Source organism: Siniperca chuatsi, linkage group LG3 (genome assembly GCF_020085105.1).
Source record: "Siniperca chuatsi isolate FFG_IHB_CAS linkage group LG3, ASM2008510v1, whole genome shotgun sequence".
Taxonomy (NCBI): domain Eukaryota; kingdom Metazoa; phylum Chordata; class Actinopteri; order Centrarchiformes; family Sinipercidae; genus Siniperca; species Siniperca chuatsi.
Window position 1 is genome coordinate 21,950,121 of NC_058044.1, and position 23,435 is coordinate 21,973,555.

The following is a 23,435-nucleotide window of genomic DNA, read 5'->3' on the forward strand; positions in this document are numbered from 1 at the left end:
AAAATAGTTCAGCTCATTTACTGTGTGAAAATATGCAGAGGTACAAAACTTTTGACACAACAATCAGTCTGAAGTGCCACACAAATAAATAAATAAATAAATGAAAATATATGGAAGCAAAGAGTTGAAAATGCAGCTGTGATGTCAGAGTGTGTGAGTGTAAGGTGGGACACGCTACGGTATGAAGGGATAACAGTTCAGCTTTGTTGCAGTGTCATATTGGACTCCAAACCCATCCAACAATAACAATGGTCTCGCTTCCTCTATGAAAATTTGATTTTTTTTTTTTCAGTGTGACAATTTACAAACTCAATCTCACGTCCAGGTCACACTCAGAGGTCACACAAACATTTTTACATGTAGGTGTCTAACCAGAGAGAATATTACAGTATGTGTGATGTAAATAAAATTTTACATAACAGCCAGAATAAGGGAGGAAGTATGTTGGGTACTGTATCTTTCACCAGGGTCATTCCTATGTTGCCCAGATTTATGTGGCACATAATGTGATCATTACATTCCCATTATGTGCTATACAAATCTGGGGAACATAGATACGCTCCCCTTTCACCTGCCTTTTTCATGTCTGTTTTGAAGCCAACCTCACATCACAGAGAACAGAAGATGACACACGTTTTTAATGTCTGTGAACAAGGTTTTAAGTTTTTATTGAATCTCAGGCAGAAACATACATGATAATCCTTTATTGCTCATGGCATACCATGTCGCCCTCAGTGGCTCATTCTCGCATCTAAACCAACAATAAGTAGAACTGAATCAAGCATCACATCTTCTTTTAAAACACTTCTGGTTTTGCTGTGTAATCAGTAGCCAAACTGCAGTATTCACTTCACTGTGTGTGTGTGTGTGTGTATTGAGGGAGGATGGTCTCTTTCAAGTTGATACTGCCTATTATAGCTTAAAAATCATGAATACATATGTCTTATTTATTCAAACATATTCATTCAGTATTCTCTCCCTAGTAGTAGATCCTGATAGTAATAGTATATATATATACTGTAAGTTCTGGTTTTTATGGCTGAAAGCTTAAGGTTTTGGCTGTTGTATGAACGGCTACTCGGTCATTCGTCATCAAAACAATGACACAACAAAAAACAAAAACCCTGCAAACCTGTAAATTAAATTTCCTGAATGCATACATATCATTTTTTAAATGACTGATATTATTAACGGTTATATCGACATGGTAGTGAAAACACACTCAAACTTAGGAGTTATTGCCTTAATATTTTTTGCATGATAAAGAAGAGGATAAAAGGGGCGGGGGGTGACCTGGTACATATTCACACAACAAACTTACCAGACAAATGGCATGCAAGACATAGGAAGGAGACGCACTGAGCAGGGGAACAGAAACATTTTTAAACACTACACTACATGAATGTCATTACACTGATATTGGGCGTTGGGGGAGTGTGTAGGGGAGCTAGACAATAGGTCTGACAGAGAATGTGTAACACTGTGTGCAAAAAGTTTTACATAAATTTTAGACATGGTCGAACACAAAACAATAGCTTTAGGAGCACACAACAGTAGTCTTTAAATTTCCTTTTTAAAATATGGCTTATCAGGTTATCACATATTTTGTTTATTTTAGAGACAGACACACAGTTAGTATAATAATTTCATATAATATTTTATGATTGTTTGCCCACCTTGAGGCTTGTAATGTATTCATTTATTTATGTACAAATTGAGTGAGTGAACAGGGATATTATTTTTCAGTGCTGCGAGACAGCTCAGCAGCTATCGCAGAGGAGCGAAAAAGGAGTTTAAAATGTCTCAGACTAGAAGGATAAACCATCTAACATTGTGTTTTTAGCCCCTCTGCTTGCTGTTAGCTTCATTAGTGTAACATAGCTAACGTTAACATCGGTCAAGCTAACGTTCACCTGGCCGTTGGGTCAACCTAGCTTAGTCTAATGGCTACAATTCACACAGCTGGTTCACATCTGATTAATTTCCCCACCATAAAACCTTGATTTGTCCAAACACCAAAAGACCACACCGAATTAAACTTCTTTTTATGTACTTACAGAGCAGAGTTCATTTCTGTGAATAGAAAAAAACCCTGATTTAAGCCAACCTTGTGAATGTAGCCTATGAACTAAGCTAGATAACGTTAGTATTAACTAGCGAGCTAGCCTACTTCTTCAGCATGTCTTGCAGTGGGCCTGGCAGGTATTTCATCACTGTGTCCATGATGCTTTCCTCTTCCTCCTCGTCGCCGCAGCCGGCCGGCACGGCCTTCTTGGGTCGAGTCAAGCTGCCGGCTGCAGGCTCCTCCACAGCTGCTGCCTCAGCCTCGGCCTCCTCACGCTTTTTCAAGCCATACTGGTGGTCAAACACAGAAATACAAAATATTTGGAGGTTAGAAGAGTGAAGGATGCAAAGGAAATGCAGGTAAATAAAAATACCATAATTACAAGACTTTATATTGCAGAAAACATCTATTTTTGCAGCTTTAAGAATTGAGTTGCTGTCTTCCCTGAAAAGACAACAGCTTGCATCATAAGCATGGGATGTAATACATATTTGTGTGTGTGTGTGTGTGTGTGTGTGTGCTAATGCAGGGTTAAATACACTGTGAAATGACAATATAACACTACATCCATTAAATTTGGGTTTAATTATATTGAATAATGGTCTTCAGGTGATTTGCTTGGAAAACAGCCCCTTCCGTATTTTTAAGGGGCCAAGTTGGAAATATATATGGTTTCAGGAAGGTCAGAGTTTTCCAGTTGTAATAACCACTCAGATGGTGATGTGAACGCTATTTATAAGTTGGAAATTTGTTTTTACGATAACTCCAATACAACATGAGTGTGGCATAATGCACATATACTGCTACTCATCCATCCTATTGAACAATAACCTTCACCCATCCCATAGAGCCTTTCCCCGTTTTCGTGTTTTGAGCAGCTGGCAACCCTTCATCTTTCTCTTTACCTTGTTCCTGTCTGTGTCTTTCAGCTTGGAATATGTCAAAAACAGAGTAGATGTCTTGGGTGATGGTATTCAGTGCTCACACTGTGACAGTGCATGTCAAACATTTGCAATATGTATTTGTTTGACAAAGAAATATGACAAAAATCACACCAGCTTTAAAAACTGTTGCCACCAAACCTGCACTAAAAAAAGGTAGAATTGTGGAATTATCATTCCTCATTAACACAGAGAGAGAATATAAGACAGTGTGCTTTTCAAAATAATAAATCATCATTGTCAACTTGCATAAGGGAGTGTAGTGATAAAAAATGCTCTCCATGCTTATTCAGAAATTTCTGGTAACAATGTCATTTTCCCAACAACTGGATAAAACAGGCTTACACATGACACTATTTGCTCTGTCACCTGTCATACTCTAGCCTGAACATGCGTAAAGTTATAGACTTCAGCTATAATACGGACATTTCTCGCAGTATCTGGCACAACAGGATAAAGCTGTGGAGGAGGCTGACAGCAACCTTTCGGTAACGAGCACTTTGGGAGTTGTTCCTCGCTCTTTGTTCTCCTCTGGGAGAACTTAAGAAGAATAGAGGAGGTGAGGAGCCAGGGGAGGAATGACGCTTTTCATCCCGCTGATTCACAGTATTCCCCTTAGACCTGCTCCACCCACAGACTGCCTGTCTTTCACACTGTCTCTGCAGTGAAATTGCTACACTGCAGCCTTTCACAGCAGCCCCACAATTAAAGCAAACACTGTCTGAGTATGAACTTACACTAACTGTAGCTGTGCTCCAAGTAGACAATAAAATACACATTATACTAATGCTGATTCAGAATGCAAAAGTCATTACTGGATATTGCGTTTTAGACAGAAATACAAAGCATAAACATACAAAAATAATGTATAAACCTGGACAACGGCTTCATAATTCATAAATATCATATTGTACATTTAACAACCTGTTGTTACAGTTGTACCTAAAGCATTGGAACAGTTTACTGAGCATGAATTTCAGTCCTCTCTCTGACCCACCCAGTTCTGTCTAAAAATCCAAATGCATTCTTATTAATCATGGCTCCTCATTTTGTTGATCTACTGCTTTCTACTTCTCTCAGTTCTGTACAACTTCTTCCTGATGCTCCACTGATCTATTTTATAATTTCAGAAAAAGCTAACAATAGCATAAAAGCAAACAAAAATAGTGTGATAATAGGCTATTTCAAACACAGGGCTGTAAAAAGAGCGTCATGCTGTCATGCAGCCAAGATGTGAAGCCTTTAGAAGCTACTACTTAAATATCAAAAGACAGGACGGCATCCAAAATCAGCAAAACTTCTCACATGAATGTGACACAATTTTACTTTGATTTTTACTTTAGAGTGTCTGTTTTCTTTCACTCCATTTTAATTTTGGTGGCTGTTTTCCTGACAATGAGAGACTGACTGACATGGGTATTTCACTTCAGTCATTAGGTTATTAGACAGCATATTGCCTGCCGTTGTTATTATACCTTGTCCCTAATGCCTTGTCGCATGCTTTCCCTCTCAGCCTCCATCTTGGCATATTTGGCCTTCCTCTCCTCCTCCTGCTGCCTCAGCGCCTCCTGTCGCTCCTCCTCTTTCTTTGCTGCATCGGGGTCCTCCTCCTTCTCCTCCCCACCCAGCATCTTGCCCACATCAGGAGGACCTCCTGAGAAAGAGAGAGAGAAAAGAAATACATGAGACACAATGACAGCTCCAGCAGGCCACTAGGATTGAGATGTCAAACTATCAAATTAGTCTGTAAGACACAGTGAGAAAAACAAGTAAAGAAAGACTGAAGTCAGACAGACACTAGACTAGCTGCTGAAATCTGCAACAACCCAGTTTCCCTGTGAATCATTAAGTTGTAATTAAAGGACCACAATGAAAATAAGCCTTTGGGCTTTATTGTGTTTTTATCCGTTTGATGATTTGTGTATCTGGGGCATCTCTGGCTAGAGGGGCCACTTTTATATTAATGATCAATAAAGAAGTTCAATCATTTAGTCAGTCAATATAATCATCATCATATCATTTTTATTCATTTGGATTTGGATGCATTGGTAGAACTCCTCATTTGACATTCATTGTATGCACTGTGCTGTTTTGCTAATGTCTCTGCACAAGCCAAATAATTGCTGAACTCTGTCACTGATGACAGTACTCTTGGACTCTGCACTACTCTTAACATCTCCTGGCACATAATAACCATCTGTCATGGTATATTTTGCATACACTTTATATTTTATATATTCATTACTCTCAAAATTGTCTATTTTTATTTGGAAATTTGAAATATTTATACTTGTTTTTATAGTGTTCCCCTATAATGTTCTGCTACTTTATAGCTATACTGCCCTTATACTTCCTGTTAGACTCATTGTAAATCTTACCCATTTACTCATTGTTACATTTCATATTTACTCCTTTTTTACATCTGCTCCCTTTTAACTACTTCATTTTCATCTACTGGAGATGGTAACAAAGCATTTCACTGCACTTTCTACTCGTACGATTGAGTGCGTGACAGATAAAATTTGAATTTGATGTTAAATACAAATATCTGACTTAACATTTGTCGATTCCCCCACCCTGTTGACAGGCTGATTGGAGACACTCCATACTGGGTACATGCCCAGTGTCCCCTCCACTACCTGCATAGCACCAGACTGGCTTGGAAAATTGTGGCCTATTGCTGCTCTTTTGTTGTATAATTTTTAATGATCAGAACAAGCATCATGCACTGTTTCTACAATGCTTCTCTTACACTGAGAAACAGACAGAAAAGCAGACTGACTGGTGGAGACTTCCTGTATAATCAGTATGATGCAAGACGAAGGAATAAAGGAGGGTGAGAGAGTATACAGTATGAATATGACTTTTGCCTATTACACAACAAGGCATGAGCCCTGGAATATGTCTTACGCAAGCCATCCTTCTGTCCCTGTAGGAGTTATACATGCCATGAAATAATGCCTCGTGATGCTAAGGCAGAGAACTGCTGAGTGTGGCAAACAGGAATAAGAGAAAAGAGGGAAACCTGTCACGAAGCATCAACATAAAAGAAAAAGACGAAGAGAAAAGCCAGTGGCCTGAAGGATTTGGGCAAAGACAGGAACAGATAAGTAGTGAGGAGGAGGGGGAAGAAAGGAAAGAGGAAAGAAGGACAAGGGCGATAGGGAGTCAGTATACTGAGGAATATTGTGACAAAACAAGACATATTTAGGAAAACAAAGAGAGCATGAGGAGAGGGAGAGAATCTGTCAGAAACTATTGAGTTCAATTAGCTGAGCTGTTCCAGTTAGTGGGATTACCCAGTAGTTTCTGTGGGACCAGAGAGAGAGGAGGAGAGACTATGACAGTTGAAAAAATGGAGGGAGTGATAAGAAGAAAGTGACAAACTGAAGGGAGGGGAAAAGAAGGGGGAGAAGAAATTTAAGTGTAAAGAAAAGGATGAAAGGAAGAGTGACATTGGGAGGAGGAGGAGGGGAAGGTTGAGAGGCAGACAAGGGGCATCTGAGGAGAGAAAGCAAGCAACCAAAAAAGAAAGGACAGAGTACTCCTTCCGTCTGCAGCTGCCCCTGGTATCGTTAGTATTTTGATTCATCAGCATGAAAAAAAAACTGCAGCAAAATCCGGAGAGATAAAAGACAGGAGAGACAGAGGAGAGGAAAGGATGAAGTTAAGGGATGATTGCAAGAGTAATGAAGGAGAAAAAGGATGGGTAGGAAAGAAATAAAAACAGGTAAAACTGCAGTCTATAAAAAGAAAATGAGATTTGTACAATTACAAGTTCTCAATTTTGGTCCCCTTTTTTGTTATATATACTGTTGACTATGCAGCACTGTATGTCAGTGTGACCATCTGCCTATAAGTGCGTTTCCATCCACCTGTTTTTATGTGCATTTTCAATTTGTACACAAAAAAAACTGAGTGGAATGGTTGAAAATTAAAAAAAAACCTCAAAATATTGCACAACAGTTTTTAATATTGGCTGAAATAGAAAAGTTGTCGTTTTGATAAAAGCAAAATTCAACAGACACAGACTTAGCGACCACTAGGGAGTACCAGTGACAGGTGTACCGGATCTTCGTCGTCATGGTAACAATAAACACGTGGTTAATATTGTGAAATGGTCGCAGTTTGGTTAGGTTCCTGGTCACAGTAAGTCACGTCACGTTAGTAGGCTAAGTCATGTGACATAACTTAATAAGTCAACGTTGACTTTTGGTTTCACACGGGACACGAATAGTGGTCTCCTGTTAAAGTTCTGTGGGGTTTTCTTTTGTTTATTTTGTTGGTTTTTTATTATTATTTTGTTGGGCTTTTTTGCCTTTATTTGACAGACAGGAAAGGGGGAGAGAGAGAGAGGGAATGACATGCACCTTTCACCTTTGGTCACAAGCCAGGATCAAGGAACAACCAGCAGAGCTGCATCCACCAATCTCAGGGAACGCCCAGGCACATAGGGAGTCAATAAATCTTGTGTGTAATTTGGAACAAGGCCATTTAAGGCTTTAAACATAATCAGTAAAATTTTAAAATCAAGACAGAATAAAACAGGCAGCCAGTGTAAGTTGGCTATCACAGGAGTAACGTGATCGTATTTCTTGGTGCCTGTATAAGCTGGAGTGAGTGAAGGGAGCTCTGACTGATGCCAGTATAAAGTGTGTTACAGTAGTCTGATTTTGGAAATTTTCTTTAGCTGAAAGAAGAGACTGAACAACATTCTTAATATGACGTAGGTCTGAATCAAAGATGACTCCAAGATTTCTAGCAGCCTGCTAAATAATTTTATTCAGTGAACCAAGCTTACTATGAAGCAGGCTGGTGGAATGTGTTTGACCAAGGACTATGACCTCAGATTTATCATCATTCAGTTTTTAAAAGTTTTGGTACATCCAACATTTTATATCACTGAGGCAGGCAAAAAAATTATCTAAACTGCTGGAGTTACTAGATTGGAGAGGAACATAAAGCTGTGTGTCATCCGCATAACAGTTATGGGAAACAATGTGGTTCTGGATGATCTGGCTGAGAAGAAGCATGTATATTGAGAACAATAGAGGGCCAATAATGGACTCTTGAGGGAAGCCATTCAAAATCAGCAACAGTGGAACTGGCATTTGCTATAACAACGTAAAGGTTCTATTGGTCTTAAGAGAACAGCTTTACAACTCCTATGTTCATACCTGTCCAACTCAGGTTTCTAGACGGTGCAGGAGGACAGCGATAGTGTCAAACGCTGCGCTAAAATCTAAAAGCAAGAGGACAGAGCAGTCACCTAAATCAGCCGTCTGTGCTATGGCAGCCTCTAAAACCTGACTGAAAACTGCTAAAAATGTTGTTGTGCATAAAAGTGACTAATTGGTTTACTTTCTACAGCACCTTAGATAAAAAAGATAATTTAGAAATTGTATGTAATTATTGAGTGATAGAGGATCCAGATTTTTTTTTTCAGAAAGTTGAATAATTGCATGTTGAAACAGCTGTTAATAATCAATAAAATAAAAGGACCGACAGTGGGGAAAATCTTGGTTGGGATAATATCTGAAAGGTGGAGGATTTAATTTGATAGATTAATTTATTGAGTGCTGAGATGTGTAGTTTAAAACTGGTTGAGGGAAACAGGATTATTGTTGATGGGTAGATGCTGTGGATCAGGTGAATTCTTACAGAATGCTCTCCATCTTTCGAACAAAATGAGCAGCAAATTTCTCCGCCCAATCATTTCCAGGTTCCAGATCTGTGCTGGTTGGTCCACTGAGAAAAGAACTAACACTGAATAAGGTTTTGGAGTTATGATTGTCTTTGGATATTATGTCAGAAAAGTATGCTTACTGCTGTCTGAGTTTGCCATGAATTATTTGAGGGTGTTAAGAATGATTGGTGAGTCAGCTTCCGCTTGTGTTTATATTATCTTTATTTGTCATTTCAGGGATCAGGTGTGATCATTAAGCCAGGGGAGAGTGTCAACGTTGACTTTTGGTTTCACACAGGACATGAACAGCGGCCTCCTGGTTGAAAGTCATGTGTTTGACCCATCTACGCAGACAAAGAACTAACGGTATTATAGGATTAATTCAAAAATAGGGGGCACCATCATGAGACAAAAAAATGCTATTTAATTTCAGTTGGACTAATATGCACAAGCATTATGGTCACCAAATTAGGATGTGATAGAAACTTTTTCAGCACATACACTGGGTAAGCAGCTTTCATTTGAATGAGTGGGTCACAATCTTTGGACACTTAAATACTGTACATCCATAGCCACCAAAAGAGACTTAAAATGTATCAACAATCAGCGCTGTTTACACCACTGTCTCTGGGAATTGAACACAACACAAAGCAAATAGGGCTCAGCACCAAAGATGGAAACATCGTTTATCGGAAATAAAAAATAAATCAGTCAGTCACACTAATGAGTCACTTGGATTTAAGTGAAAGAGACAGAGACAGACTAGAAAAAAATTCAGAGAGAAAGAGAGAAATCCAAAGTAAATTGAGGTATAATTGCATCAGCATTTGATGAACAGCACAGAGAAGCTGACATTGCAACATCTGCCCGGCCATGATACACTATCTTTGCACCTTACATGTGTGAGAGAGAAACATAGTGAGCAAGAGAGGGATGAATAGAGCTAAAGTGCCCCTATATGCACATGTGGATATTAATAATTTCTTAGTTCCTGTGTAGGCTCTCATGCTTGAGCTCTTGTGTGAGCAAGGTTGAGCAATTACTTTTCATGTGTGTTCAAAAGCATGTGCATGTTTGAGTATGTGTGGATGCGCATTCTGCATGCAAAATATCTGGTGTGACTTTTCATTAATGATAACATTTACATGCAAACAGTATCTGAGATAGCGGCTCATATCCCAATTAAAGTGTTACTCTGGACTATTTAATGGCAACATTAATCACCACTCGCCCTGCATCCATACATACTGCATAGAGTCCATTTGATCTTAATTATGTTGCTAGGAAACAGCTTGCATCCAAGCTTATTTCCTGTCAGCTGCTGATATAAGCAAACACTGCAACAGGTATTAAAATTGGACCAATTAAGAATCAGTGTTTGCATCTGAGAAATTGTGTGTGATACTTTGATCTATGATTTAGTCAGCAAAGCAATGAGCTTGCACATAATGTGAAAATCTAAATTAAACTTCAATATCCTCAATAATGTCAAAATATCCCAGATGTATCCAGATTTCTCAGAGCCAAGGTAAGAGCTTATCTGACATACTGCAAAGGAGGATTCAGGATCAGCTTACGATCTGGGTACCTGAATATCTTCAACAGAGTCCTTGTAAACACTGCTATTGAATCCTGTAAGTGGCACAATGACTCACAACCAGCTAAGCCTCATTGTCAAAATATTCTCTTACCATACACAGCCCAGAAAAACCCCTCCAGTACCTCTTTTAACTGCACTGTGGCAAACCAAACAAACTTGGTCTGGTTTCACAAAATCTTATTAGCACATTCAGATCGTCTTTGTTCAAATGTAAAAAAGAGGATCCTGGGAGACAAAGCCCTGAGTTATATTGAGCTACATGATCCCCGGCTCCTGCTTTGTGAGCCATTTTATAGATACAGCAATTTCCTTTCAAACCAGAATAATTCTCTGGCTCTCTGGCATCACATAAGCTGTGTCAAGCTATGTTTTTGATTAAAGCGTCTCTACACTTTGTCCCAGCATACTGTATAAGGTTGTAGTAGTTGTCAAAATGACATTCAGTATATAAGCTGATAAAAGCCTGTAATGGAAAGCTGACAGGTTGGCCTTTAGCCTCCTTTCATCGTTTTTTTTATAACTCACATTACAATAGATGTATCAACATCAGCAAAGACAAAGAGCCACTTGGTAGAGAAATATCCCAATCCAAAACCGGTTTACACGTATTTTAGTATGGAATTGGACTTACAGACAAAATAAAATGCCAATGTTTAGGAGTTGACCCAGAGGTCCCACACATGAATACACGCCATGATAACGCCTCTGAATGAACAAACTGTCAAACATACAGATCAGCTGATCCCTGGGTTAAGGGATTTTGTCCAAAAGACTTATTCCTGCGGCAACAATCTCCTTCCAACTTTTCCGGCAGAGTTATACTATACAAAGTTATACTATGATTCGTTTCTTGGACATTGCTTCACTGCTTAGATAAAAGGTGTCATCTATCTAATTTCTTTACTTCTTTTAGTTCTTTGCAAAATCTTTGTTAAATCCAAAGTCTTGAGGGAAAGAAGGAAAGAAGACTAACCTTAGCTAACTCTCCCACTGCTTGAACTTTTGACGGCATCAGATAAACAGTACTTATCTACTCTTTTCCCCACTCAAGGTTCTCAGGCAAATCCCTCTCTAAATCCAAAGTGTGGTGGGAAAGCGGATGAGTATAAAGATCTAGGTTTGGCCTTCAGGACAAAAACCATTGTCTCAACACGGCTTACTTATCAGCAGGGGGAGAAATTGGCAGAGAAGGAGGGGAAAGTGTGCTCACTGTTGTTCCGCTGCATAATCGGTGGCAGTTGTGCTTTGAGTCTGCTTAAATTTCCCTCAGGTGGAGCAGCTTTGCACAATGTATCAAGCAGGACTTAAAGTGAGACAGTTGTTACACATATGTCTTTCATAGCTAATTTCATGTCTTCTAAAATAGATATTATGGTGTCAATTTTGAAAATCAATTTACTTAAAAAGATACTAAGACTTACTTAGTTTAAAGATACATGATACTCACAATTGTGAAGTTGTTGCTGTTATGCTAATATATCAGATTTAATTTGCAACAAAATTGAATCTTTGAGTTGTATAGTATGTCATGGACTGGACAAACCTAGCATTATCATCTGCATACTGCAGCTCCATCGTGGATGTTCTGGAAAGTTTGGTCTTGGATTTGAATATGTTGAGACCGAATCGACCTACCAGGTTGCAGGGTCTTGCAGCACAGCATAGCTGCTGACATGGGGTCATGAAGAGGTCTCGACAGCAGCCGTCAACACATGTCATTCCTCTGGTGATGTATAAAACACTGATTTCTGAGTGCCAGTTTTTTGCTTGTCTTCAACTTATTTTTCTACTGAAGAGGGTGATGGCATATTTGTGTTCGACACAGACAGTCGGGAGGAGCAGTATAGCCTGACCGGATCAGTTTGCCACTCGTTTCTTTCTTTGCAGTATTCAAACCCTATCTAGAGACTACTGAATACTGGCTACAGCCTGGTTTGATGGTAGTCTTGGTCATTTTTGCACTGCTAGTGGCTAGGTTTCAAGGTACCCTGTGGAGATTTTGACCATTAGTGGATGGAACAATATTTTTACGAGTGGGTCCCCATTTTGTTTGTATCGTGCATGCACACGAGGATGCACACGGACACGCACGGGAGACCTAATACACATTCTTGCTTGCTATTCCACTGATGAACAGTCAGTGGTGGTAATGCGCCAACAAAGACAGGAAAGAAATCGACTGCAAGCTAGTGAACATGGATGTAAACAATGCAGGTTGGTCCATCTGTACAACACATTTATCCTGATCCCCGTAGGATGGTCTGAAACGATTTGTGGTGACTCCCTAATATTTTGCTTTGTGTTGTGCCACATTCAGGTCAAAATTTCACTTGATAAAAATGTTGGTGCATAACAAGGATAAAGTATTTTAGTAAGTACTAGTGGCTGGATTTCCCTGAAATTAGATGCAGATCTTGATGTTTTTTGATGAACTAGGCAACCTTTGACGTCAAGATTTCCCATTATAGACAATGTTTTCCTCTTGCACCACGGATTGCAATGATGTTTGCTAAGTGAATTCATGCTTCCACCCATGGGGTTTTCTGTAGCATCGCTCTCAGGTTAAACTGTACACTTCAGCTCCATTACTGAAAAATATCTAACTAGCAAATTTGTCAATGTGTTGTTCATTCCATCCAACACTTTACTACTGTCGGGTTTTGCAACCTCTAGGGGCCGCTAATGAGGCTTTAGACTTTAGTCTTGTTTCTCACCAAACAAGTGAAAAATCAGCAAATGGAGTGAGATTGTTTGGAATTAAAGTCTAAATGTTACATGAAGGTGTATTCAGTCAAGTGTCATTTTCTTGTTCTACCTTGTGTCAATATAGACTACTGAGTATTGTTTATTAAAAGATAAACATCTAAAAAAGTGAACTGATCTCACGGCATTGAGATTCATTTTTCACCAATTTGAAGAATATGAAGTGATTAACTTAAGATGAGCTTGAGATGAGATGTCCTTTAATTGCAGTATGTGTTTAGCAGATACCAGAGCAGGTGGAACAAATGTATATATATTTAAAAGAAAACTTTCATATAAGGTCATAGACACCTGGTTTCTAATACAAACAGCCTTTCCACTCTCTGTCTTTCCCTGACTTTCTCTCTGCCTTTTTCTCTCTCTCACCATTCGTGACTTAGATTTTGCATTATTTATAGAATCTGGACATAATGTCAAACACACATGTGTAGACACACACACTTTGTACTGTAGGAGGAGCTCAAGGTCAATTTGATGAATAGAATTTGATTTGCTGAAGTAATGCAAGGGAAGATGGTGAAGTGTGTGTGTGTGTGTTTGTGTGTGTACCCTGTAGACCAATCAAGCGATGAAGACCTGATTCCCTTAGCCAATCATATTAGAGTGCTGCTAAATGTGATTATCTGTACTTTAAGGAGACGAGGTGAGGGAAAAACATCTCAAGGTGTCTTCTGTTTTCCTTTCACCTCAAATCACACAGTTTTGTGACTCTTAACCACTGGAAATGTCATCCATTAGTGGGAATTGATGTACTTGCTGACACATTGTTAAGCCATAGATTGTATAAAAGAAGTGGACATAGCCACCGTGATGTCAGCCAGACTAGACTAAGATATATCAGACTTTGGATAAACAGGTTTTAGTCTTTTCATGGGTTTTGATGACAATAAATAAATATACAGAATACCATCAGCCTTATTGTTTAATGTCCTGTCAAGAAGAACAGCTACCTTTCAGTATCACGACAAAGTAGCGTTAGCTTGTTTAATAATTCTGTAGAGCAGTTATTGAAAAATAATGCAAAACATTAAGCATGGTGTGGGTCTACTTTCGTTCACTTGTCTTTTCTGTCCTTTCCAAGTTGCAGCAGTGACAAGTTTTTCAAAAGCGCTTTTTACAAGCACATCATTTTTGCATCATTTTGCAAAACAAAAAGACATTGGCAATGGCAAGGGTTTGTATTGGGAAATTCTATTGTCAGTGTAGCCTCCAAAAGGATTAAAAATGAACAATATGTTTTGTTTTTCCTTTGAGTCTGCCACAAAGCTTTAGCCAGGACTAGGCCACTCTATAGCCATGAGCTATTTTAAGTATCCATAGCACAGTGCTAAGAAGCCATTAAGGGTATTATCCAGAGAGCCTATACATTTTACCACTTCTGGTGTAGAGAAAATTAGTCAATGATCCTATTCATATCTACATCTTCATTTAGCTGTTCAAAATAAGAACTGTCTCCTCTCTTTAATCAAGTCAAGTCAATTTGATTTACGTAGCGCAAAACAAAAATCACAAATTTGCCTCAAAGGGCTTTTACAGTGTGTACAACTCCCTCTATCCGTACACCCATGATATGGATAAGGAACCTCACAAAGAAACCCTTTTACAGGAAAACAGCATAATCAAAATAGCTACTTTTAAACATCATCAAATAATTGCCTGATTCAATGTTACACGTTAGTATAACTACCATGAATAACTACCAAGATGATTGATAGTCATCATCTCACACCAAAGCAATTGTTAATGTTAAAAAATTGCAACAGCGCAATCTTCCTGTTTGGTGCTGTAAATTAATCCTACAGATATCCTCCCAAACCAGACACAGTGCTACATAAATATAAAATTCTGTGCAAAGGCCAGCGGAAGCTTACAGTCTTCAGTGATTAAACATACTGGTATGTCTCCAAAATTAATCTGCTAATGATTTATTAATGTTAAAATGTGCATTTAAGTATAGTTACTGTTTGCAAGACATTGTAGCAGATTCTTTTCCACTTTGGCAAGCCACACATTTATAAATAAGACATAATACAAAATTAAACATTTGTTAATTTTGTAATTAAACCCTACCATTCACTTATTGGCTGTATAGTGCTGACGTTTCTGCTGATATAGTCAATGTTTGACTGCTGCCTGAGCCCTGTAGAGTTTGATTGAGGTCCACACCTTGGGACTATTGTCTACATCACTTAACAGCCCCCTATTCTGTCAAACTAACTTCAGCTTTGAGTTGGAAAGTGCAAAGTCAGCACCAAAGCACTCAGGAGCAGAAGCAATCAATGCACAAGGAAACCACAGTGGTTCCTGAATTTTAAGGTTAGGTGCAAAAGCTGTGTAAGGGCTTGTTTCATGGCTCCCAAACAACAACAGTGCTCGATTGATTGATAATAATCCCCATTGTAAAATGAAGCACAACTTAATCATCTTTGTTTCCAGGAAGATAAGTTTTAAAAGCCTGTGGGCTACAGTGGCGACTCACAAAATGTAACATAGGGAGCCAAAAGTACAGTATATTTTAATTAAAAAAAGCTTTCATCTACAAGTTAAGTCATCATTATTTAGTGGTTACATATAATTAGTTGTATCAGTAGTAATAAGTCTAGGTCCCTCTGTTTTTGTGGGCGGGACAGGATCTATTACAAAGGGCCCATTAGTGAGATATTGCTTACTATACCTGTTCAACTGTTCAAACAGTTAAAGTGTTAATGAAGAAAGCAAGGTGCACCATTATTTCTTATGTTAACATGTTAGAGCAGAGAAAAAATGTCACACAATGACAGAAATCAAACCACAGGGAAAATTACAAAAGTATCCTTCTGATCAAAATGTTGTGTGTATAAAAGGGCTAAGGAAGGCCAAAATTGGAGTCACATTTAGAAAAGGCCTCCTAAAGTGCACAGAAAAATATTTAATATTCATAACACAAAGTACAAATGGTGGTGATGGAAAATACACAGAGCTCTTCCTTCCAAACCATTTTGAATTCCCTCTTGATTTCAAATACATTCCTGAGATGTGGTGTGAAAGGTTCCTTAAGTCAGTTTAAAAGAATACATTTCAAATTCAGTCGATTTTAATGCATCCAGGTAAGAAGATGACTCCCATTTTGTGCTGACCTTGACACATTTATAATCAGATATAGCTGTAACTTTGTACTGTAACAAGGCAATGCAGCTGAACTCTGCAGATGTATGGCTCTGGATATGAGTCCTGCTGAGTCATCATCATAGCTAAACATCGCTCTGTTTTTCCCCCAAGTATCTGTAACCAAAGAATCCTTGGAGGATTAGTTAATGCATCCATGCAGCATCCTCTCTTTCACAGAGACTCATCCACACACTCATCACCTAACATACTCAGCAAAACACTCCAAACAAAGGCAAATCAATCACAGGATGGAAAAGAGCAAGGTAACAACAGGCCATAACATCTGATAACACTTTTTCTTACTCTTTTCTGCCCTCTCCATATCAGGTTCTCTAGACAATTTATAATGGCTCTAAATAAACTGCATTACCCAGGGGTCACTGGGGGAACTACGTGATGCTCACCTGTTCCCGTTCTTGCCTGCCTGCTTTTTTCTGTTGGTGGCTAGTCTAAGTAATGTTACATTAACCTTACAATAATGTTTGCCTGGCTCTAAATGGGCAACACAAAGAGAACACGAACAGTCATAAGATGACACAAGAGAGCTTCGAAAATCAAATCCTACTTTACTAAAATGCAGGCAGGGAGCAGCAAGCTAACGTTAGCACCACTCCTAGCGAAGAGCCTGTTGATGTAACGTTAGCATTGGCAAAACCACCTGTGGCTATCGCCACCGCTACTGCAGTTAACTACGACGTTAAAAATAACGTGAGTCAAGAAAAAACATTTATGTTCACAACATCAGCAATATCTCCTAGTATGATTTATTCACTGTTGAAATTTAGAATGTGATAATGATTTGCTAACACCAGCCAATACCAACAGCAACATGTACATAAGGGGAGTATTGGCACTTATTTTTTTCCACTTCAAGCACTGCCTAGTAGTTTCACAGTTAGAGTAACATAGCTTGTTATTGAGTTTCTAATGTCTCAAAAAGTTACCTATGTCTGCGGGTTGTATAAAATATTAATAGTTATTTCATTAAAGTTGTTTGAAGAGGTTCATTTTCAAAAACAGTTTTTCAATAAAACTAAAGGTGCGGAAAAGACAGGTATGGACACACATGCATTTCTGTTTATAGTACATTAGGTGGCAGATGTGTTCACATGTTGGGCAGAATTTACGGTCCGAACCCTCGCAGACACGGGCAGATGGCAAAATTCAGAGTCTACAGCCATGCTAGTGCTTCTATGAGGCTATAAATAGGTACAGTGATGCTTTGAGCTAAATGACAAAGCGAACTGAGTATAATAATAATAATAAAAATAATAATAATAAATTTGAGTTTACAAAGTGCTTTAACAGACGAAGCAAAGCAAAAGCAAGATACACAGAAGGCAATATAACAAGAGCAAGACAAAATTAAGGTAAAATTAAAACAAGAAGACAAAACACGCAAAAACAAAATAGAGAGAAGACAAATGATGATGAAAGATGAGAACGGTAAAAGAGATAAAAACAATAAAAAACGTGTCTATAAAAATAAAGAAAAAGAATAAAAGCAATAAAAGTAGTTAAAGCAATAAAAAGACGATATCACATAAAAGCAAGTCTATAAAGCGATTTAGAGGTCATTGATTCTGCAAGCCTTAACTCCTCAGGCAGGTCGTTCCACAGCCGAAGGGCCCTGATCGCAAAAGCGTGGTCACCTTTAGATTTAAGCCTCAACTTTGGAATGGCCAGAAAGGCCCCACCTGAGTATCTAAGGCTGCGAACTGGCTCATATGGGGTCAACATTTCCGCTATGTAGCTTGGGGAAAGACCCAGATCTAAAATCTTAAAATCAATTCTAAATCGAACAGGGAGATGGAGAGAAACCAGGATTGGGGTGATGTAATGTCATCTGTTAAAACCAGTAAGAAGCCTAGCCGCTGCATTTTGAACTAGTTGGAGGTGAGAGAGTGAGGGAGGGAGTTGAGTCTAGAGAAGATATAAATGTGTGAATGACTTTTTCCAGGTCAGAGTGTGAAAGAATTGGTATAATTCTGGAGATGGTTCTTATTTAAAGGAAGCAGGACTGGACATTTTGGACCAAGGCTACTCTCAAATAGACTGATTGGGTTTGGGGGATTGAATAATATGATTTCTGATTTTGAGTTATTGAGTTGAAGAAAATAGTGTGCCATCCAACAGTTGACATCACTGAGACAGTCTAAAACAGCAGCTAGGCTTTTTGGGTCACCAGGTTTCAGGGGAAGGTATATCTGTGTGTCATCTGCATAGCAATGAAAAGAGACGTTATGACATTGGATGATGTGGCCAAGTGGAAGCATGTAGATAGAAAATAAGATTGGATTTAAAATTTAACCTTGCGGTGCACCACAGCTAATTTGAGTTCTAGAGGTAAGAATAAAACCAACTAAGTGCAGTGTCTTTGATGCCAACCCAGGTTTTAAGATGGTCAATTAAAATGGCATGATCTTCTGTGTCAAATGCTGATCTTAGGTCTAAAAGAATTAAAATTGCGCTCTCCCCCCTGTCAGCTGCTAAAAGGAGGTCATTGGTTACCTTGAGGAGGGTAGTTTCTGTGCTTAACTCTAAAACCTGACCAAAACTTCTCAAAGATGTTATTATGACACATAAAAGCTCAAAGTTGGGCTGAAACTATTTTTTCTAAAACTTTTGAGAAAAACAGAAGTTTAGAAATTGGCCTAAAATTGTTAAGAACAGAAAGATCAAGGTTAGGTTTCTTTAAAAGAGGTTGGACCACAGCATTATTAAAAGAAGATGGAAAATGTATTTTCCAAAGGTGTTATTAATAATCAATATTAAGAATGTTTACCATGTTCACCATCTTAGTTTAACGTGTTAACATGCTAACATTTCCTAATTAGCACTAAACACAACACTGTTGAAGCTGATGGGAGTGTCATTAGTTTTGCAGAAATTATGCCCTGATAATGGTGCTAGATGAAATATCAGAGGATCAGATCACCAAAGTTATTACAATTCATCCTGAGGGGGACATGAATGTTTGAACCAAATTTCACAGAAATCCATCCAATAGTTGTTGAGATATTTCACTCAAAACCACAAATGTCAACTTCATGGTGGCGCAAGAGGAAAGGTCAGGGGATCAAAGTCAGTAAGATGTATCCTCTGAATAAAGAACATGAATGTCTGTGCAAAATTTCATGGTAATTCATCAAATAGTTATTACAGTCTGGACTGACCAACATTGCCACCCCTTGCTGCTAGCGTGGCTAATAAAAATGGTGGTATCTCTCTTTGCAAGTTAGAAGCAGGGGAACCATATGTTAATCTTTAGTTTTTTGCCTTTATTCAATAATTGACAGTGAAGCCAGACAGGAAATGTGGGAAGGGAAAGTCAGGGATGACATGCAACAAACCAGCCAGAATCAAACTGAGGACGTTGTGGTTACATGGTATGCAGCCTAGACCACTTAACCACAGGCACGCCCAATAATGCAGCTTAACTGATTAAAAAATATTTCACCAATATTGATGTATTGACTGACAGTCACTGGCCATCAGATTGATTTGTTTTAATTGATTTGTTTCATTATCTGATTCACCCCGCCCTCCTCCCCCAGGGAGCTTTAAAGATCCAGTGCGCTGTCAGCATTTTTGCAGACATTTCTATGGAAAGAGGTCACTGTGTCCCAGTCAGTAAACATGGACCAGATCCAAAGACAGCTAGGACTCCTACAACAATGGTTGAAATGCATTGACAGCAAAATAATCACACTGATAGACATACATATTGATTATTAGGCACACATTGCTGCACTTTCTCTTTCTTTCATCCTTACTCGCTCTCTCATCTTTCTCTCTCACACAAAAATCTATACCCTAAAGTAGGCCTGTACAGCCTCTATAATTCATTTCGCCTAAAGATGCAGTACACACACACTCTGTCCTATACAATATCTATAAAACATCTCTCCACCACAGTCAGAGTACAGACACACACACACACACACACACACACACAGGCAAACACCCACACAAAATCTATTCCCAAAGTCCACAGGCGGAGTGCAGCCCGACTTAATGCGGCGTAAATCCAGCATCCAATGCAATGCAGTTGATTTAAGAATTCATAGCGCAGACACAGCAGCTATGCAGAATGAGGCAGCAGCGGCATCCTCTGCATCCCAATGAGGAACAGGGGCTCAGCTCTAACTCCACATCCCAACTGTAACTGCCTAAAACCTCTGTAACCTAAACAACAACAGGCATCATGCATGACTGACCAGTATGTGTGCGACTGCTGCATTATAACTACTGGTGCCACTTTCCTGCCTTTCCCCGTGAAGCTATAGTGGACAAGGAGGATGAATTACAGGGCTATAATGAGGACTAATTAGGGGGCAAATAATAGCTAAGATAATATTCTAAAGGATAATACCTGAAGGCTTTAAAGGAGAAAAGTCTCATGAAAAAAAAATGTTAGTCATAGTTCTTGGCAAAATAGCCCTTCTCTATTTCTCTTGCCTCAAAAGACGCCAACAGTTGGCTTGAAAAGCACGGACTGTCTGGTTATTCAAGTCATGTGAAAAACTCTTAATTCTTAGGGAATTTTCATGTTATTACAACATTTTAAGGATTAGGAGAAAATTAAGCCTTCCTTGTGCTTAGAAACTCAAAATTCAACTGAGTGAACTCAAAGATGCATAAAGATCAAGCTAAAAATAAGGCTACTGCTGTCCTGAGAAGGTGACACTTTGGACATACAAGGTTTTCACTTGACAGGTACATTATTAGTATATGACTAGACCTACCACTGCTGCTGCTACTGTCCTATTTCATCTGCAGCAGTCCCAACCTCGTTTACAGAGACTTGATACGCTTTTCGGGAATCGATGGTCACAAAGACACTTTTTCAACAAAAGCAGAACAACAATGAATTAACAGGTTTCCATAATCCTGATCATGTCAGGTTATAACAGTCTGGCATTGTTAAGGACTTGACCTCCAGGATGTCATGAAAAGTCATGAGAGGTTTTTAAAAGATGGATGCAGAAAGATAGAGGGAATGGATAGCTGTTTAAAGTCAGGAGTTTGGAGCAGGATGGATTATCTCAGCCCAGCATCCTCATAACTACTGGGCCAGTACTACTGCTGCTGAACAGCCCTTTAAATCCTTTACACTGCAGTGCTGTTAAATCAACCTCTAGCCCGGCAGACTACTCACCTCCCATCGCAGCTTTCATTACAAAATTCATGATGAAGCAGTTCTGTGTTCTCTTCCTTCAGTGGTCACGTTATCAGGGACAGACCTGCAGCCAGGGGACAGAATACACAAGCTATGACTGCATGAATACCAGTGTTAGGACATGCAGTTTCACTCCAGTGGTTTTCATATACAAGACTTTGATGGGATGGGGGAGGAGGATGATGATGATGATGATAATGATGATGATGAGGCTCGATGCGGACAAGAAACAACCTCCAGACGGAGATCCTTGTTTGGCAAAGGTCCGCCAAAACCACCAAAAAGAAAAGCTCTTCTACTTTTTACAATAATCACAATATTTTTATATAGCATTCGATCTCTTTGATTATAGTATGAATTTACATCTTAAACAGCCTCAAAATGTGACCACCTCTATCCCAAGGAACAAAAAGGGTGATAAAACTGGGTTAAGATGGCTTTACCCTCCAGTACAACACTGTGTCCCGAGTTTTGTCGAGGCACCTGCGCCCTTGATTTACAACTAACACTCCATCTTGTGTGGATTTATGCTGACGCTGCCTGGCTGCAAACAAAGTCAGGGTCAAAAATGAGCAAGCGGGGGCATGATTTGTGTCAGTACATGGGCATTAGAGAGCGTCGCTTCACACAGTCTGCAAGAGCATTCGAAAAAAAGGACTCTTTTAAGATGCTTTCCTACTTACACTGCATCTATGGTTCTGATTTGTGAGTTTATATTTGTTTTGGCAATTAAAGTGCCTCGGGACAGCTCAATAGTTAATTTGTATTAACCTTATATGAAAATTGCCATGTTTCTATAATATTGCTGCTGGGACTTTGTGTCTGAGATACTCAATTGTGAGTTTACAAACCTTAGGATACTTTGTGGTCATTTAAAAAATCTCCTATGTTGTCATTATAATATTCCTATGATACTTCTATAGGAGTTGTAAAGCTCAAGACCGAGTTTATAGCGACTTTATTGTAGTACAATCTTTTTGCGACATAACCCCACGTAGTTTGCTGCATTTTACAACATCCCTCTGCCATTGCAGTACAGGCTAGCAGAAAAAAAATCCTCCTAAAAACTTGCGGCACTCATTATTAAATCGCTGTTTCATTTTCATTCGCCCAAAGTCGAAACTGCACCAGCTGAGCGTCTTTTAATCATTTCCTGGTTTCCTTCCTCTTCATCGTCATCTGCAGCAGCAGCAGCAGCAGCAGCAGTTTCTCCTCGCATGAACCCTTACAGTACTAACTCACAGCTCCTGGTGCGGTGCAGCATTTCGGCACATTTACAGTACTGTACAGTATGTACTCCCTGTTAAATGACTGCACCCGCAAGCTTTGATACCCACATACGGTCTCCAGAAGCCAATACGTTATACGCACAGTAGGCTGTGTTTGGAGGTGTAAGCACCAGCATCGTTTACCGAGTGCACGAACCTATCACCATCCGGTCCCGTACAGTAAAGCCACACTCAAACATCCCCTGTCTTTGGTTGTTCGGACGTCGTTTACCTTGTTTTGGTCCTCCTCCAAGTCTTTATCCCTCCAAAAAGCCTCGTCGCAGCGTTATAACCACCTTCCTTCTCCTTCAGCGGGGAGAAAGCAATCACAAGTTGTGCGTCTTCAAGGAGGGATTGTGATTCTCTGTGCGGCTCTCAGTTTGCAGACATGCCGGTTGTGTCAGAGTCAGGCTGCAGCGGCGGAGGAAGAGAGCCTATTCCTGCAGGACGAGATGAGAGCATGCAGAGGGAGGGGTGAGGGGGTACATGAATGTAATGTCACCCCAGTGAAGGTCCTATTTCATTTTCACAGTTTCAACAGGAAAGAAACATTAAAAAGTAATTTAAGTGTTCCAAGAGTGCCCTAATAAACTCATGCAACTACTCGGAATCATAACAGAAGACAAAAGATAAGCATCTAATCGGCATTTTCATAAATTTGCCTTCATGTCCTCACAGTTCTTAATTCATTCATTTCATCAAGCCATGGCTTTAGGGTTCAAGGTTGCTTTTATAGTCTCTTGAAAGAGAAATGTATCTTAGAGTAAGGGAATTGTTGCACAG

The 23,435-nt window shown here is 39.2% G+C and overlaps 1 protein-coding gene across 1 annotated transcript; it reads right to left on the reverse strand.

Moving 5' to 3' along the window:
* Positions 1-634: 634 nt before the first annotated feature.
* cplx2l (complexin 2, like) lies at positions 635-23,098 on the reverse strand. Its single transcript, XM_044190874.1, has 4 exons — positions 22,885-23,098; positions 21,364-21,448; positions 4,482-4,660; positions 635-2,355 (listed from the first exon to the last, which is right to left on the reverse strand). The coding sequence occupies exons 2-4, from the start codon at positions 21,392-21,394 to the stop codon at positions 2,167-2,169; spliced, it is 399 nt and encodes a 132-aa protein (XP_044046809.1). The 5' UTR covers positions 21,395-21,448; positions 22,885-23,098; the 3' UTR covers positions 635-2,166.
* Between the last annotated feature and the right edge of the window lie 337 nt (positions 23,099-23,435).